The sequence below is a fragment of the Cervus canadensis genome, chromosome 5 (genome assembly GCF_019320065.1).
Source record: "Cervus canadensis isolate Bull #8, Minnesota chromosome 5, ASM1932006v1, whole genome shotgun sequence".
NCBI lineage: Eukaryota > Metazoa > Chordata > Mammalia > Artiodactyla > Cervidae > Cervus > Cervus canadensis.
In genome coordinates, this window is record NC_057390.1 from 96,082,666 (window position 1) to 96,101,268 (window position 18,603).

Here is an 18,603-nt window from a genome sequence, read left to right on the forward strand (position 1 = left end):
TTTTTGCAGAGCAGGAACTCTAGAGCGCGCAGGTTTCAGTAGTCGCAGCACGTGGGCTCAGGAGTTGCTTAAAAAAAATCTGCAAACAGTAAACACTGGAGAGAGTGTGGAGCAAAGAGAACTTTCTTGCTCTGTTGGTGGGAATGTAAATTGATAATCACTGTGGAGAACAGTACGGAGATTTCTTTAAAAACTAGGAATTAGTTGTGGCACGTGGGCTTTGTTGCTCTGCAGGGCATGTGGAATCTTCCCAGACCAAGGGTGGAACTCTGGTCTCTCGCATTGTTTGGTAGATTCTTTTCTATTTTTTAAATTTATCTAATTTTAATTGGAGGATAATTGCTTTACAGTGTTGTATTGGTTTCTGCCGTACAGCAACATGAATCTGCCATAAGTATACATGTGTTTCCTTCCTCTTGAACCTGCCTCCCACTTCCCACCACATCCCACCCCTAGGTTATCACAAAGCACCAGCTGAACTCCCTGCACCATACAGCAAATTCCCACTGACTGTTTTACATATGGTAATGTATATGTTTCTCTCTCAATTTGTCCCATCCTCTCCTTTCCCCACTGTGTCCAGAAATCTGTTGTCTACATGTCTTCATTACTGCCCTACAAATAGGTTCATCAGTACCATTTTTCTAGATTCCATATGTATGAGTTAATATATGATATTAGTTTTTCTATTTCTGATTTACTTCACTCTATGTAACAGGCTCTAGTTTCATCCACCTCACTAGAACTGACTCAAATTTGTTCGTTTTTATGGGTGTGTATTATTCCCTTGTAAAAATGCACCACAACTTGTTTATCTGTTCATCTGTCAAAGGACATCTAGGTTGAGTCCATGTCCTGGCTGTTGTAAATAGTGCTGCAGTGAACATTGGGGTACATGTGTCTTTTAAAATAGTTTTCGCAGGGTATGTGCCCAGTAATGGGATTGCTGGCTCATACGGTAGTTTTGTTCCTAGTTTTTTAAGGAATCTCCGTACTGTTCTCCATAGTGGCTGTTATTAATTTACATTCCCACCAATAGTGCAAGGAGGTTCCCTTTTCCCCACACCCTCACCAGCATTTGTTGTTTGTAGGTTTTTTGATGATGGCCATCATCTCATACAATGAGGTGATAGCTCATTGTATTTTGATTTGCATTTCTCTAATAATAAGCAGTGTTGAGCATCTTTTCATATTTATTAATCATCTGCATGTCTTCTTTAGAGAAGTGTTTGTTCAGGTCTTCTGCCAGTGTTTTGATTGGGTTGTTTTTTTTTTCTGATACTGAGCTGCTGCTAGGTGGGTTCTTTACCACCAAGCTACCAGGGAAGCCCTCACCATTTCTAAAGGGCAGTAAATTGTGTCTACGTTTCAGTCCCACCACGCCCTGAGCTGAGTGATTCAGGAGCTGACACACATCCTCAGTAGTCCTGCTTCGCTGGTAAACACAACTGACCAGAGCAGGACAGCGCTCAGTAGAGGGTGACCTGTCCTCTGGAGTGATCCCCAGGTGCCAGGGTGGCAACCGGCAGCCATGATGAGTCGGACACTTTAGCTTTTTGTTTCCCAGAGGGGCAGCAGGTACAGTGTAAAGAAAGCGCCACTTTTAAAGTAGTCGATAAAGCTTTCTTCTTGGGGAATCTAGTTTTCAAGACGTGCTCTCCCCGTCTCCCCTGTAGTCTTGCTTTTCAGACAGACTCAGACTCCATGTTGAAACCTGGGAGGGTAGGGTCTCACTTCCCTCATTGGCCTTTATAGCAACAGACTACGTCACGTCTTCCACTGGCTTCTTCCTTTGGTGTTCCAAAAAGAGGTCTCCCCAACATAAGCCCACCCCCACGATCTTAATAACAAGGCCAACCCCAAGATCCAGCACCACAGCACTCCGCCCTGATAGGTGAGGAAATGTAGAAATATTGTCACATTTGCTCTGGGCTTGTGCTAATATCTTTGTCTCCCCTTGGCATTTAAATACTGTGAACTAGCTAAAATGTGGTATGGGCTGGTGATCACATTTATGAACCCGTTGCTAGTCAGGCTTGTTTTAGGATCTGAGTAAATTGACCTGACAGGTAGTGGCGATTGCTTCATTAAGGGCCACATGAGACCACATTCTTAAGAAACTCAGCGTCCTCTCTTTCTGCCACATCTTGAGGCACTGTTCTTTGGTAGTGCTGTACATCTTTTTCTGTCATCAAGGTCTCCTCTTGAATCAAGTACCTATCGGATTCTTCAAGTGTTTTTTTTTTTTTTTTTAAATGTTATGGTCCTTGGAAACCAGTCATTCCTTAGGGAAGTGGTACCATGCTTATGGTGTTTGCCTTTACACATCTCCCTCCCTCCCCGTAAACTTCACTAGGTGATGGAAACAAGAAGTCTGCATAGAGCCATCAGAGCAAGTCAACAGCATACCCAGCCGTTTGCTGTTGTGCTCAGGGTGAGAATTCAAAAGCTCCGCACCATAGTGGAAAATTCTTTGTGCCCTTGGGCTGATGACCAGCCACCTTGGAACCTGTCCAGAAGGATGTTGTGGTTGAAACCAGTGGACCAGGATCATTGCTCGTCGAAGCTCCAGCTTGTGTTAACCATTCAAGTCGTACTTCCCCCCTTGAACACTTTCCTTGCTGAGATAATGTCATCACTTCTTTCTTTCCTGCAGGAGGATACCATGGAGGTGGAGGAGTTCTTGAAAGAGGCTGCAGTAATGAAAGAGATCAAGCACCCCAATTTAGTACAGTTGCTCGGTGAGTGAGGAGCTCTGAGCTTTGAATTAAACTCTCCGGGTGATACAGGCGCTGTTGGAACAGTGAGGTGAATGGCTCACTGCCTTAAGGTTTCTGGTCTGTACATCTGTTCCCCACCTGCATCAGCCCTTGGTACAAAGAGGCCTGTGTGGAATGGGTGTGGGTATGTGTGTGTGTCCATGCACCCCCACAAGTGAGAGATGGCAGGGGGTGTGTGTCTATGGGCCCACGGAAGTGAGAGAGAATGTTACAACTTTTAACTTGATACCCAAAAGCAGTCAAGCACAAATCTCAAATCAACATCTTGAAACCTAAGAATTTCAGAAGTTCCTTCCTGAAGTGATTCTGTACATGGAAATATCCATCAGGGGCGTATGCTAACCTAACGGTGATGAGTTAGTGTGTTTGATGTGGCCCGGCCTCTGCTTTTGAACTCAGTGGCAGCCTCTTTCCTGTTGAAGCTCATGGGCTTGAGAGGAAGAAAAAAGAGGGGCCACGTCCCTCCCGTGGGAACATAATCTCAACCCACGAGTGCATGAATTCATCGCAGAACGTGGGCCCAGGACCTAGGGGCAGAGTGAGAATCCGTCTCAGAAGCTTCATTCTTCAGGGCTCATCTTTTCTGGTGTGTGTTCTGTTGGGAGCGGAGCAGCACGCTGAAGCCTTGGTCTCGTTGGCAGGGGTCTGCACCCGGGAGCCCCCGTTCTACATAATCACTGAGTTCATGACCTATGGGAACCTGCTGGACTACCTGAGGGACTGTAACCGGCAGGAGGTGAATGCCGTGGTGCTGCTGTACATGGCCACTCAGATCTCGTCCGCCATGGAGTACCTGGAGAAGAAAAACTTCATCCACAGGTAGGAGCCCCGCGAGGCCACCCTCCCCGCACCAGCAGAGTCGCAGGGCAGCCACGGGACCCGAGCATCCTTTCACCAAAACAACCCCAACCTGCAGGGTCTTCTGGCTTGGCCTCTGACTTGTTTAATGCTGGCAGCTCCTTGGACCTTGAAGCAAAGGCAAACACCAGGTTCCTGACATTGCCAGCTTCGGGCATGCGTCCAGGACTTCACTCAGCCCGGCCTGGCCCTTGGACCCATAGAGCAGTTATCCTCAGGCTGAGAAGTATTTCACTGCAGAATCATTTTGGACTAAGAGGAATACTGAATGAAGTTCATTAGAAGGCACCCCTTTTCATTGGCAGGGCTCCCTGTGACATAGGGCACCTGTTACTCCTCTAGGACTGGGGTTCATCAGTCGTGTCATGACCTCTTCCCAGTAGCCACTGGGGCGTTTCTTTTCCACAAGCTCTCAGAAATGGCCCTATGTGGGTTTTATTCCTGTGTTGTGTGTGTATGTGTTTTCCCCTCCCTTCTCATAATTATCATTTCATTCTCCACTTAACTTGCTGTCATCTGGTTCAGGAATGTTTCCACCATTGTCAGGATTGTGTATTCGTAGTTCTAAATTAAGCATCTTGGCTGCTTCAAAGCCTGGAGTGTTCTGACCTTCAAGCATGCCACAATTATCTTGGTCTCCACATTCTTTGCTGGTGGAAATGGCTTCCTAGCAGAGTGACGGCCTGTGCAGGACAGGGCCTGATGGGCTTTGCCGGAGTCTTCTATACAAGATGTTCTCCAGCCACCGTGGTGACCTTTCCTTCCCAATTAACTGAAGTATGAAACCTGTACACGGGACTTCATAGTGAGGAGTAAGAGGAGCGTGTGTGAACTGCTGGCGGTGCCTTGTATGACAGATTTTTCTCTGCTCCGTGAGAGTCTGCTTCAGAGGCTCCTGTCACTCAGGAAAGTGAACCCTCTGAGGCTGCAAATTGAAATTTCTTGACTTCTGGTTTGCCTTGCATGGCTCGGTTCATTCTCTCTTCATTCATGCAAACTTAAGATGCTTTACCGAAATCCTATTAGGCACAACCCTCCTGAATTTCCTTTCTTTCTCATTGCTGGTGATCAGGCTATCTCACGCAGCCATCGCCTTCAGCGGGTGCCTCTTCTCATCCTGCATTCCAGGTTGCCTTGTGATTTCATGGTTAACGTCCGTGAACCAGAGATTAGGCTCCTGCCTCCGTGGGAGAATCAGGAGGCGAAAGGAAGCCGATTATACAGGAGAGAATCCATAAGATAAGATACATTTGGTTGGATGTGCATCAGGAAGAAATAGGAAAGTGGGAAATACAATTTGGATAAAGAATGTCATGAGCTTTATTTTATCCTGTTGAGTCTAAATAGGACAAGCAGAGACTCACTCTGATGTAAATTTCTGGAGACCAAGGCCTGGCCTGGATGTCCACTCCCCGTGCCTGGCACAGGGCAGTAGTAGCTGAACAGACTCTTAAGGACACTATCCCCCAGGTTTCAGTCAGTGCTTTACTGTTAATTTACCACCACTCACAACCATCCTGAGAAGCAAGCACCATTATCATCATCTTCATTTTATGGGTGAGAGAACCAAGTCCTAGGGTGATTCACTCACTCCAGGTCGTGGGGCCAGGGAGCCTGTTCCCCCGCCACCCTCTGAAGGGTAGAGCTTGGTGGTTACTATTTACAAACAGATGTATTTATTTAGGATCTCCATTTTCCCACTGTGAGTGTTGCACCTTTATCAACAGTGGTGGAGGATTTGTAAAGCTGACAGCCAGCCAGGAACTCACAGATAAACCATTTCCTTTCCCAGAGATCTTGCTGCCCGGAACTGCCTGGTCGGGGAAAACCACTTGGTGAAGGTGGCTGACTTTGGCCTGAGCAGGCTGATGACAGGAGACACCTACACAGCCCATGCCGGGGCCAAGTTCCCCATCAAGTGGACGGCGCCCGAGAGCCTGGCCTACAACAAGTTCTCCATCAAGTCGGACATCTGGGGTAAGGCCGCCGCTCCGGTTCTGTCCTCACCTGTCTAGGGCGGGGCTGTGTCCCCACTGTGCCTTCTCTCCTTGCCTTTTCAGTTCCTTTTTCCTTGCTCTTTCATTTCTTTCTCATTACTTCATTCTCTTTTTGTTTCTTTTGCTTCTTTTTCATTTTAAAAATCTCTTCTCCCATGTTTTCTCTCCAAAATGAGGTAAAAGTGAGGTTTTTTTTTTTCCTCTTCCAAAATAATTCAGATGAACTCTTTCCCCCCACTTAACAACTTTGTCTTCTTCACTCTTAGATTGCCTGGACGTGCAGGGCAGCCAGCCCACCCTGCAGGCAACCAGGGTCTGCCTCTGCGGAGAGAGTCTGGTTTGGGATTCAAGTAGAATGTTCCTCTCTGAAGCCTTGTGTGACAGCATTTTTACTTTTTTTAAAAGACTTTTTGTTATGCAGATTGTCAGCAGGCAGTCAAGGAGGCAGTTACCATGACTCCAAGCACTCGCCACCCCCACCTTTGCTGTCTTCACCTGGTGGTACCCTCTCATCCTACACCCCCGCCCAGCCCCGACCCTTGTGATTTCAAAGCAAATTCCAGACAGCATAATATTTTGTCCATGAATATTCATATGTCTCTTAAAGACGACTTTTGTATTTGTAGAACCGCAAGTTGAGTTTAGTTTCTGAATTTTGTGTGCTTAGTTACTCAGTTGTGTCTGACTCTTTGTGACCCCTTGGACTGTAGCCCACCAGGTTCCTCTGTCCATGGGATGTTTCAGGCCAGAATACTGGAGTGGGTTGCCATTTCCTTCTCCAGGGCATCTTCCCGACCCGAGGATCGAACCTGTGTCTGCTGTGTCTCCTGAATTACAGGCAGATTCTTTACCCGATGAGCCACTGAGGAACTGGTTTCTAAATATTAGCAAATATCAATGTTCAAAGCTCTAATTAATCATAAAAGTCACGCTTTTTTTTTTATTTTAATCTGTTTGAATTGGGGTGAAAATACAAATCTCCCAGTGCGATTAGTTGACGATATCCTTAAGGTCTCCTCTAATCTGTAAACTCCCTTCTTATCTGTCTGTGTCTCTCGCTGGTTTTTTGTGGAAGAGATCCTGCCATTTGTCCTTTAAAGCTTCTCACATTCTGGATTCTGCTCACTGTTTCTCATGTTCCTCAGTCTTCACATTCCCAGAATATGGGTATTTGGACCTAGACCCCTTGATCACATTCGGTTTTGATTTGTTTTGTTTTGGTAAGAGTACTTCATAGGAAGGAGGGTACCTTTGATCATTAGCCCCGTAATTCTTGATTTTTCCCTGTCTAGAGCCACTGATTTATGACAGTTTTCTAGTTCTATCATTCCTTATTCATTTATGAGCTCCATACTTCTATAAGAAGAAACTTCCTCTCTCCTACCATCTGATTACAGTAGGAGGTACAGTTTATACAGGAAAGACAAGATAAATATACACTTTCTTGCCATTATTTACCACTTTCCATGATAACAGATTGATTTCTTAATACCCTCCAGTGGTGACCAATTAGGTTTTGTTTTTCTTTTGTAGTGTTATTACAAGCTCTGGGATTTAATTATATTAGAGTATATTATGGATTAATCCACTGCAGTTGTTTTTTAAAATTGATATTCAGATTGTCTCAACTTTGGCCCGTGGAGACTTCAAAGTATTCCTGGTTCTTTCTGACAAAACCCTGTAGTCTTCTATAGCATCTGTGCTCTCTGAAATGAATAAAATACTCCAGGTTCATTCTCTGCCCCAGACCTGAACCACTCACTTCTCCAAGGAATTCTGGTTCCTTAGTGGGACCTGGAGTTTCAGTGATTTCGTAAGATTTTAATGGAGTTTTTGGAGTTGGAAGGGACCTTAGAGATAACTTCACATACCCAGCAGGGAGAGGTGCCTGTTGGAGGCATGCAGCTAGTTGGTCACAGAGCCACAAGTAGAAATGGCCTGTTCAATTCCAGTCCTCGGTGCCTTCCACCACGTCTTCCAATAAGATAGCCATGCTCCCTTAAAGACCCTGGAGAGGCTGGTCATCCCAGGCCCCTTCTCTCCTACAGTGTGTGTTAGTCCGTGGGAGGGAGTGACTGGGAATCCTCATTCTGTCCTGTTCTGTCCAGGGCTGTTGGTAATTAAGAGCCTCATAAAATGTCAAAAGTGTCTGGACTGCTTCTGAGGGTGTAACTTCTGAAGTCTGCTGCGCAGTTAGCCAGTTTTAAATGTGGTATAGTCAAATCTTAAACGCATCTTGAACAGTCTTGCTCTTTCTTTTTTCTTTTAGCATTTGGAGTATTGCTTTGGGAAATTGCTACCTATGGCATGTCACCTTACCCAGGAATTGACCTGTCCCAGGTGTATGAGCTGCTGGAGAAAGACTACCGCATGGAGCGCCCGGAAGGCTGCCCAGAGAAGGTCTACGAACTCATGCGAGCATGTGAGCCTTCCCTGCTTGTTCTGATGTGGGCTCTGTAGGCAACCCAGTGCAGGCCGTGTGTGTAAAGTGAGGGGTTAAGAGTGCCCCATTTCCTCTCTTCCTTCCCCTTCTTCAGAAGCGACCACTGTAACAGTTTGGTACTTTTCTTCCTTAACTTGTTTCCATGTTTCTATGCACCTTTATTCATACATAGTATTTTATGTGTGAGGGTTTTTTGTTTTTCACGAAAAATGAGACCAACGGATACAAAACCTGGGTGGATAAAAGTCACTCAGAATATTTGCCTACTATACCAGAAATTTGCATTTATTAATAAGAAACCCAGGGTTTGCAACCCTGTGAACTGTAGCCTGCCAGGTTCCTCTGTCCATTGGATTGCCTAGGCAAGAATACCGGAGTGGGTTGCCATTTCCTTCTCCAGGATCTTTCCAACCCAGGGATCCAATTTGCATCTCCTGCATTGGCAGGAGGATTCACTACCTTTAAGCCACCAGGGAAGCCCATGTATATTATGGACCCTGCAATTTCAGTAATTTACACACACACACACACATATATACACACACACACGTGTATGTGTGTGCGTGTATATGTGGTGTATGTATGTTACAGGTGTGTATATATGTATGTTATGTGTGTGTTATAGGTTGTGTGGGTGTGTGTATGTATGTAATATGTGTGTGCATATATAAAATGTATAAAAATTTATCACATCAACTTTTTTTTTGTACTTAGCAGTGGAACAGGCCTGTCTTTCCATGTCTGTGATTCAGAACAAGTTCACTCTCTTCCCCCCACTTTCCTGTCTCATATCTTTATGTAGCTGTCTGGGATCTATTGCATGATTTATTCATTCATCCAGTCCTCTTTTGATGAACATTTGGTTGTTTTACACATTGGGTTTTTTTGTTGGTTTTTTTTTTTTTGTCATTATAAACAAGGCAGGAACCAGCACCCTCATATGTAGACCTCTATGCACTTTGCTAGTACTTCTAGAAGTTGAACTGTTGGTTCAGGAAGCTATGTGCATTTTAAATTTTGATAGGTTTTATCTTTTTCTCAAAAAAGTTATATGAATTGATACTCTCAACAGAAGTTTCCAAGAGGGACTCTACGTCTTCACCTAACAGGGCTTAGTCATCCCTTAATCCTCATTTTAATCTTGTTTTAATTAGTACATCTTTCCTGATGAGGAATTTGGGCTTTGATATCCATGAAGTAAGGGTAAGGTAGGAAGCAAGCTACTGGGTTTAGTAACTTTGTACATTTGCTGGAGGCAGGCTGGTAAAATCCTGTTTGTAAATGTAGTTGTTGCTGTCAGCCTGTCTCTGGGATTTTAGACTCCGTATTCCTGCCAGTATCCAAAATCTTCTCAAATTCTCGATGTCTGTAATAGGACACAGTGACATTCATCACTTTAACTTGTCACAGCAAAAGATGCTTAAACAGGATTGGAATGCTTAATTTCCAGACTTTCCACTGAGAATGTCTCGTCCCCCCGTGTTAGCAAGGCCTCGTGGGCAGTCTGACTTGGGTCTCATCCTCAGGTTGGCAGTGGAATCCCTCCGACCGGCCCTCCTTCGCTGAGATCCACCAAGCCTTTGAAACGATGTTCCAGGAGTCCAGCATATCAGACGGTAAAGTGCCCTTCCTTGGGGTGCCCGTGGTGGGGAGCAAGGTCGACCTGGGAGGGACAGCCGTGTGGGGCCCGGCCCAGTCCTTCAGTCCACTTCCTGCTAGAGCGCGTGGGCCAGCATCTCGCCTGAGCAGAAAGTGGAGCAGGGGCGCTGAGGGTGGCTCTCCATCTCTTGCAGCCAGGGTTCTGAAAACTGCTGAGTACTGTTTCTTCAGAGTGTGTGTCCCTTTTCTGTAACCGTACATAGATGACTACTCAACATACCACTGCTGATGACTGCCGGTTTTGTTCTTAATTTTTTTGGTGTTTCTTAGAGGTGGAAAAGGAGTTGGGGAAGAAAGGCATGCGAGGGGTTGCAGGTACCCTGCTGCAGGCCCCAGAACTGCCCACCAAGACGAGAACCTCCAGGAGAGCTGCTGAGCCCAAAGACACCCCCGACATGCCCGAGACACCCCACTCCAAGGGCCCAGGAGAGACCGGTATGTGCCCACCCCCCACCTGCCTCAGGGGCCCCGGGGAGGCGACCCTGCACTGGCAGGCAGGCACATCCCTCATGAGTGGGCCAGCTGCGAAGGGAGGAAAGTTCTCCTTTTCTCTGCACTCTCTGCCCACCCCGCCCCCATCAGTTAGGAGCCATTGCTTCGGTACTCAGTCTAGTCAGATAGGCAGAGGTGTTCATGAAACCTACCAGGAGCAAACCCACCTTTTTGTGTATCATTTACACTGTTTGTGGTTGTTCTGCATTGTGGACAGATAGTGCAGTAATAAACACTAAACCAAACAAAGAGCAGCTCATTGTAAAAGCACTGATGTGAAAAGCTCACTGGTGCTGACAAAGCCACGAGACCCCCGTGGCAGGGCTGCGGTCCTCTCATGGTCCCTGAGAAGAGACTCTGGGGCTGTCCCCTTGACTAGCGAGGGCAGTGGGAGCACTGCAGGAGGGGTTAACATGAGCAAACATGGATCCAGTGCTTCCTGTGTGCCAGGCTCTGCTCTGAGCAAGGCTGCTCTGGTTTTGCAGTTGCCCCCAGCCAAAAAAAAAAAAAAATACAGAAGTCTGGATTCCAGAGCAGACCAACTGAGTGGAGATGTCTGCAGTAGGCCAGGTGTCTGGATTTTTAGCTGCTTCTAGGGAATTGCTCTGATGGGCCACATACTCTGGGTGAATGGGAAGGGACAGGACAAAGCCAGAATCTCCAAGACCCCATGATTCCAATCTTTTCCATCATGTTGTTGTTCAGTCACTCAGTCATGTCCGACTCTTTGCGGCCCTGTGGACTGCAGCACGCCAGGCTTCCCTGTTGTTCACCATTTCCTGGAACTTGCTCAAACTCATGTCCATTGAATCAGTGATGCCATCCAACCATCTCATCCTCTATCATCCCCTTCTCCTGCTGCCTTCAATTTTGCCCAGCATCAGAGTCTTCTAATGAGTCGGTTCTTGGCATCAGGTGGCCAAAGTATTGGCGCTTCAGCATCAGTCCTTCCAATGAATGTTCAGGCTTGGTGTCCTTTAGGATGGACTGGTTTGATCTTGTTATCCAAGGGACTCTCAAGAGTCTTCCCCAACACCACAGTTCAGAAGCATCAGTTCTTCAACATTCAGCCGCCTCTATGATCCAACGCTCACATCCATACATGACGACTGGAAAAACCATAGCTTTGACTATATGGACCTTTGTTGGCAAAGTAATATCTGTGCTATTTAATACACTGTTTAGGTTTGTCATAGCTTTTCTTCCAAGGAGCAAGCATCTTTTAATTTCACGGCTGCAGTCACCATCTTCAGTGTTTTGGAGCCTAAGAAAATAAAGTCTCTCATTCTTTCCATTGTTTCCTCATCTATTTGCCATGAAGTGATGGGACCGGATGCCATGATCTTAGTTTTTTGAATGTTGAGTTTTAAGCCAGCTTTTTCACTCTCCTCTTTCACTTTCATCAAGAGGCTCTTTAGCTCCTCTTCGCTTTCTGCCATAAAGGTGCTGTATCTGAGGTTACCGATATTTCTCCCAGCAATCTTGATTCCAGCTTGTGCTTTATCCAGCCCAGCATTTCTCATGATGTAATCTGCATATAAGTTAAATAAGCAGGGTGGCAATATACAGCCTTGATGTACTCCTTTCCCAATTTGGACCCAGTTCATTGTTGCATGTCTGGTTCTAACTGTTGGTTCTTGACCTGCATACAGGTTTCTCAGGAGGCAAGTAAGGTGGTCTGGTATATCCCAGCTCTTTAAGAATTTTTCACAGTTTGTTGTGATTCACACAGTCAAAAGCTTTCGCGTAGTCAATGAAGCAGAAGTAGATGTTTTTCTGGAATTCTCTTGCTTTTTCTATGATCCAGCAGATGTTGGCTATTTGATCTCTGATTCCCCTGCCTTTTCTAAATCCTGCTTGAACATCTGGAAGTTTTCGGTACATGTACTGTTGAAGCCTAGCTTGGAGAATTTTGAGCATTACTTTGCTAGCACATGAAGATGAGTGCAATTGTGCGGTAGTTTGAACATTCTTTGACATTGCCTTTCTTTTGGATTGGAATGAAAACTGACCTTTTCCATTCCTGTGGCCACTGCCGAGTTTTCCAAATTTGCTGGCATATTGAGTGCAGCACTTTTACAGCATCATCTTTTAGGATTTGAAATAACTCAACTGGAATTCCATCACCTCCACTAGCTTTGCTCGTAGTGATGCTCCTAAGGCCCACTTAACTTCTCACTCTAGTATTTCTGGCTCTGGGTGAGTGATCACACCATCGTGGTCATCTCGGTTATTAAGATCTTTTTTGTATAGTTCTGTGTATTCTTGCCACCTCTTCTTAACATCTTCTACTTCTTTTAGGTCCATACCATTTCTGTCCTTTATTGAGCCCATCTTTGCATGAAATGTTCCCTTGGTATCTCTTAATTTTCTTGAAGAGATCTCTAGTTTTTCCCATTCTATTGTTTTCCTCTATTTCTTCGCATTGATCACTTAGGAAGTGTTTCTTATCTGTCCTTGCTATTCTTTCATCATGTACCCATATTTTAAAAGTTGACTGTGTAGCTTCTATACATAGGTATTGTATATGTACTGCTGCACAAATATATTTACTATGAAATATAGCAAAAATATACACTTAAAAGGTTTACATCAGAGATAAATTATCCTGCTTTCTTTGCACACTCCCTGGACTGTTTTGCTTACCCTGCTTCGACAGCATGTAAACTATTTAGAACCCGGCCCCTCCATCCTCTTGTTAGTCGTCCTGACGTCAGGAAGTGGAACAGCGGTGAGGAGGAGGGGCCGCTCTGAGAACTTGCGGCTTATTAAAAGGCCAGTGATAAGCCATCATGTTCATTTACCCCCCATCAGTATTCATCTGAGAGGTATTCTGATATGTAATCTCACGGCGCGCCAAGAGTGTCAATTAGCTCTTCAGCCCCTGAAACAGAGCTGTGCATAATTCATTAGAAATTCACTCTCTTTGCCTTCCTCCAACGGGGCTGAGGTTTGGGGAGGGCCTCGACTTCCCCAGATCCGGGAGTCCTATGTGCCGCCTGCTGTTCTGACAGATGCCCAGTCCCTCAGCGTCCCAGGTGTTGACGGCCACTGTGCTGCCGCCGCCCTCAGAGGGAGAGCTCTGTCACTCACTCGCGGGGAGCTTGACAACGCCAGAAAGATTTCTTAGGCGCTGTTATTCATATTTAAAGAATGCCCATTTAAAAGTTTTAAAAGGTCACCCTTCTAGCTCCCCGAGCATAATAGCCCATTGTCACTGCACCCTGTGGTACACGGCCCCTTCCCTCCTGTCCGGCCTCTTGGGAGCCGCGAGTGGCCACCTGGTCAGAGAGGTCAGCTCCTAACCCTGTGCTCGGCCTCATGTGGCCTGTACCCTCTAGATGGCGGTGTGCAGGGGCCTCTGCTGCTTTAACAGGTGTGGGGGGTTGGGCTCAGGTGCCCCAGCTTTTTGTTCTGCTGTCTTCAAGGAGAGAGACCTTAGCTCTGCCCGATAATAACAACACCAACATACAGTGATAATAGCTACAGAGGAATTTCGTGCCAAGAGCTGTGATAAATGCCCCACGTCCATTCCATTCTCACTGCAGCACTCCGGGTAGCTCTATTGTCCTCCATTTTATCAATGAGGAAGCCGAGGGTGAGCAGAGACAAGTCGCTCGCCAGGGTCGGGCTGCCTGACCACACACACAGGCCTGGCAGAGCCCAGATTCGAGGCCGCTCTGTGAGGACAGGCCAGCCGGCCCAGGCGAGGCTCCCCACTCGTCACTTCTGGCCTGGACTCGTTCAACTCTTCCCTGTGTGTTTCAGATCCTCTGGACCATGAGCCCGCTGTATCTCCACTGCTCCCTCGAAAAGAGCGGGGTCCTCCAGATGGAGGCCTCAATGAGGATGAGCGCCTGCTTCCCAAGGACAAGAAGACCAACCTGTTCAGCGCCTTGATCAAGAAGAAGAAGAAAACCGCCCCAACCCCTCCCAAACGCAGCAGCTCCTTCCGGGAGATGGATGGTCCGCCCGAGCGGAAAGCGGCCAGCGAGGAGGAAGGCCGGGAAATCAGCAATGGGGCGCTGGTGCCAGCACCCCCAGACGCAGCGGAGTCAGCCAAGTCCCCAAAGCCCAGTGGTGGGCCTGGGGTCCCCAACGGGGCCTTCCGGGAGTCTGGGGGTGCGGGCTTCCGGTCGCCCCACCTGTGGAAGAAGTCCAGCACGCTGACCAGCAGCCGGCTGGCCGCCAGTGAAGAGGAGGGCGGCGGCGGCGCCAGCAAGCGCTTCCTGAGGTCCTGCTCGGCCTCCTGCGTGCCCCACGGCACCAAGGACACAGAGTGGCGGTCGGTGACCCTGCCTCGGGACCTGCAGTCCACTGGCAGGCAGTTCGACTCGTCCACCTTCGGAGGCCACAAAAGCGAGAAGCCGGCCCTGCCTCGGAAGCGGGCAAGTGAGAACAGGTCTGACCAGGTGACCAGAGGCACGGTCACCCCACCGCCCCGGCTGGTGAAGAAGACTGAGGAGGCTGCCGATGAGGTCTTCAAGGACGCAGCCGAGGCCAGCCCGGGCTCCAGCCCGCCCAGCCTAACGCCGAAACCCCTCCGGAGGCAGGGTGCGGCTGCGCCTCCCTCCAGCCCTCCCCACAAGGAGGAGGCCGGCAGGCCCAGTGCCGCGGGGGTGCCCACCGAGCTGGCACCTTCCACCAGCCGGGCTGGGCCAGGAGCCTCCGGAGGGCCCAACAAGGCCACCACCACAGAGGAGCCCCGGGGGAGGAGGCACAAGCCCGCGTCCGAGTCCCCAGGGAGAGACAAGGGGAAGCTGTCCAAGCTCAAACCTGCCCCGCCGCCCCCGCCACCCACCTCCGCTGGCAAAGCCGGGAAGTCCTCACAGAGCCCGAGCCAGGAAGCGGCCGGGGAGGCAGGCACCGGGGGGAAGGGGAAACCCGCGGCTCTGGCTGCGGACGCCGTGAACAGCGACACCACCAAGCCCGGCCAACTGGGAGAGGGTGCCAAGAAGCCCACGCTCCCGTCCATGCCAAAGCCACCAGCATCCACCAAGCCGGCAGGGACCCCGACCAGCCCCGCCCCCGCCCCCTTACCATCAGCACCCTCTGCCCTGGCAGGGGACCCACCATCCTCCACCGCCTTCATCCCGCTCATATCAACGCGCGTGTCTCTTCGGAAAACCCGGCAGCCTCCTGAGCGGCTCGCCAGTGGCGCCATCACCAAGGGCATGGTGCTGGATGGCACTGAGGCGCTGTGCCTGGCCATCTCTAAGAACTCTGAGCAGATGGCCAGCCACAGCGCCGTGCTCGAAGCCGGCAAAAACCTCTACACGTTCTGCGTGAGCTATGTGGACTCCATCCAGCAAATGAGGAATAAATTCGCCTTCCGCGAGGCCATCAACAAACTGGAGAACAACCTCCGGGAGCTGCAGATCTGCCCAGCGACAGCAGGGGGTGGCCCAGCAGCCACTCAGGACTTCAGCAAACTCCTCAGTTCCGTGAAGGAGATCAGTGACATCGTGCAGAGGTAGCAGGAGCCAGCAGCGCCCGAGGGCTCCCTGTGCGTGCCTGAGACGGCAGGTGGTCAGCCAGCAGGACCGGCGCGTGGGGAGCTTGGCCCAGAGCTCTGTGCCAGGCAGAAAGGAGGCCACCGTGGAGCACGGCGCCACTGCCTTTGTCCTGCCCGCCGTCCTCCTGCGCTCGCCTCCCCTCTCCGCCTGGCCCCCGGAGCCTCATCCAAGTTCTGTCTGTGGAGTTCCCGCTCTGTGGACTGCAGTGGGCACGGCAGCCTTCTCCCCGCACGTGGGGCTTCAAAACTGAGCCCTCGGGGCCAGGCGGGAAGGTCGATGAGCGCTTCCTTTCCATCTTCATCCCTGGAGGACCTCCACTGGCTCTGCCTTCGCCCCCTTTGTTCCGAGGAAGGAGCACCCTGAATGGGAGCTGAATCAGCAGGGCTTGGGGACTGTCCCCTCCACTCACCCCAGGCAGCGAGTGTACACTTGGCTCACTCGGGCCACCTGCTGAGGACACGTGTCCAGAGCCACATCCCGGGAAGTGCAGCCCAGGGGTCACCCCGCCCCACTCCCCCCCCACACCGTCTCCTCATGAAGGATGGCTCCTGACTGGGGGCTGAGACAGGCCAGGGCGCTGCCACCAGCCAGCCTCTGGGTCCCGGGCCCGGGGGAAGCCGAGGAGTCTTCGATGAGGGTAGCTTCCTCATCATCCTCTCCAGGTCCTCAGGGCCCCATCGCCCACTCTCCCGTGACGTGCACTGCTCATCCTGGATAGAAAGCTTGAGTCTGGAGGGTAGCAGGGTCACAGGGGAGCACACGGGGGCCCCAGAGGCTGGAGTGGGTGGCAAGCTTGGGGGTGCAGCTGGGCCCAGGATGGTCCAGAGCAGGGCCTGGGCAGGTCAGCAGTGAGCGCAGTTACCTTCCTTCCGAATTCCCAGGGGCCCTGACAAGGCGCTTGGTCTTCACTCCCGGTTGATCTCTTTCCATTCCATCGTGAAGGCAAAATAGATTCTTGCAGGGCTCTTTCCCTGGTGACAAGCCAGTCTTCAGCTTTCCAGAGTTCTTGAAGCATTTCCAAACTGCCTTCAGCACAGCTGCCTCCCCACAGAGAAGGAGCCGCCATTGGGCGCCCAGCACGCCCGCAGGAGGGAAAGGATTAGGGCACCGAAGCCCGGTCCAGCGTGGGCCGCGCCCCGACGGGCACATAGCTTATTTAGTTACCACAGCAACACTTAACCTAACGTTCTGGTGGGAGTCATCAGGGATGAAGAGAATCAGAGGAAACCCCAGGAAGTGTCTCAGAGAGGAGTCCTCAGCGTCATCTCCCCGGGCTGCCCAGGACTAGGTTCGGGGGGGGCAGGAACCCACGTGCCCTTGACCTTGACCTAGAACAGCTACTGAAGAGTGGGCCGGCACCTGCCTGGGCCTTGCTCAGGAGAACCCTTGGAGAAACCAGGAGGAGACCGCCTCCCACCTGCTCCCCAGGCCGCCCCGTGCCCATGACCTCACACGGACCCCGTTTTTACACTAATCACCTGAGTTTGTCTTTTATTTCTCTGATAGAGGTGGTTTCCTCTGGGTCGTTTTATGCTGTTTTCACAGCGCCTCACCTCTTTGCCCCCCGGGCTGCTGTGCCACGCAGACCGAGGGGGAGGGTGCCCGAACACCGCCAGTGGCCTTGCAGACGAAGCGGAGCGACGCCCACCAGGTCCCCTCCACTGCCCGTTTCTATGAGGTACTTGTCTCTCCCCATTCACACGATGTGCCACTATATTTTGCATTTATACTTTGGTATTACACTCTTTTGTAGACTCGCTCTTTTATAAATGATGTGTAAATAGTTTTCCACTGTCCTCCCTTCTGGAATGCCTATGGTGTCTTTTTTTTTTTTTGGTCCAGTATATTTTGTTTTCTGTATATGACTCTGTGTTTTTTTGAATCCACGTCTCTCCTCCGTAGTATTTTTTAAATAAATGTTTACAACACCAGACCTTGGGCGAATTACTGTGGTCCGTAATTCTTCCCTGTCATCCTCAGAGCCCTGGCGAGCGCGTGGGCTGGGAGGGAGCTAGGATTTCCCGAAGCAGCTGGAGGCCACGCAGTGTCGGGTCTCACATGACAGGAGAGAACACGCAGGACCCCGCGCCAGCCGTGTCACCAGCCAGCCCTCGCGTCAGGCCCCTCTGCACCCGCAAGCACCCTGGCTCTTCGGCAGCCCCGAGAACGGGCCATGCTCCCACACGGGCCGCAGCCGTCTGGCGTGGGGAAGGAGGGCCACCGTCAGCGGTGACGCCCGTCCCTGGAAGGGGGGGAGGAGCTCACGTCCCGGATTCCTCTCTGGCCCAAAAGCGTTTGGCCCTCCCCAAGGGCTTTTTTTTTCCTCTTTGCATCTGAACTCACTTCCGGCCACTGTCATCAGTCCCCAGAGTGCCCTCTGTTCACTTGTGTTCAGCGCTCCGGGCGTCTGACTTCTCGGTGGACAAAGAAGAGCAGGGTGTGCTGGCCTGTGAGGGGATGGAGCCACCGGCCAGGGCCTCGGTGCAGCCTCTCCCATGGGGACCTCCCGAGGGGGTGCTGACACGTCCTCAATCTCCATTTGACACCAGCTGACAGCTCGGAAAGTGGATGTCGGGGAAGTGAGTAGCTGCCCCTGCTAATGATACTTATTAAGCCAGCAGGCCTGTCACAGGACGCATGTCCCGTCCACCAGAGCCCAGTGAAGACACGGTCCAGTGGAGCCTCTCTCTGAGAGACCTGGGCAGCGAGCTGTGCCACTCCATGGCAGGGGCGGTAGAAACACCAGCCCGGGACGGAGTCGGTGGGACCTGCGGTGTGTGCTCGAGTGGCGTGGCCCCAGGCGGGACCGGGGAACAGCTCTCCTCGTCTCACGGAGGCAGAAACAGGCCCAGGCCGCA

General features: G+C 50.3%; 1 protein-coding gene across 2 annotated transcripts in view; it reads left to right on the top strand.

Annotated features, from left to right (window-relative positions):
- ABL1 (ABL proto-oncogene 1, non-receptor tyrosine kinase) overlaps positions 1 to 17,689 on the top strand; it is a 136,942-nt gene extending 119,253 nt beyond the window's left edge. For both annotated transcript variants that reach the window (XM_043469860.1, XM_043469861.1), the window contains exons 5-11: positions 2,657 to 2,741; positions 3,422 to 3,599; positions 5,431 to 5,615; positions 7,905 to 8,057; positions 9,605 to 9,694; positions 10,008 to 10,172; positions 13,998 to 17,689. In XM_043469860.1, the coding sequence (XP_043325795.1) occupies positions 2,657 to 2,741; positions 3,422 to 3,599; positions 5,431 to 5,615; positions 7,905 to 8,057; positions 9,605 to 9,694; positions 10,008 to 10,172; positions 13,998 to 15,706 (2,565 nt within the window). In that variant the 3' untranslated portion in view covers positions 15,707 to 17,689. The remainder of the gene's footprint in view (positions 1 to 2,656; positions 2,742 to 3,421; positions 3,600 to 5,430; positions 5,616 to 7,904; positions 8,058 to 9,604; positions 9,695 to 10,007; positions 10,173 to 13,997) is intronic.
- The last annotated feature ends 914 nt before the right edge of the window (positions 17,690 to 18,603 follow it).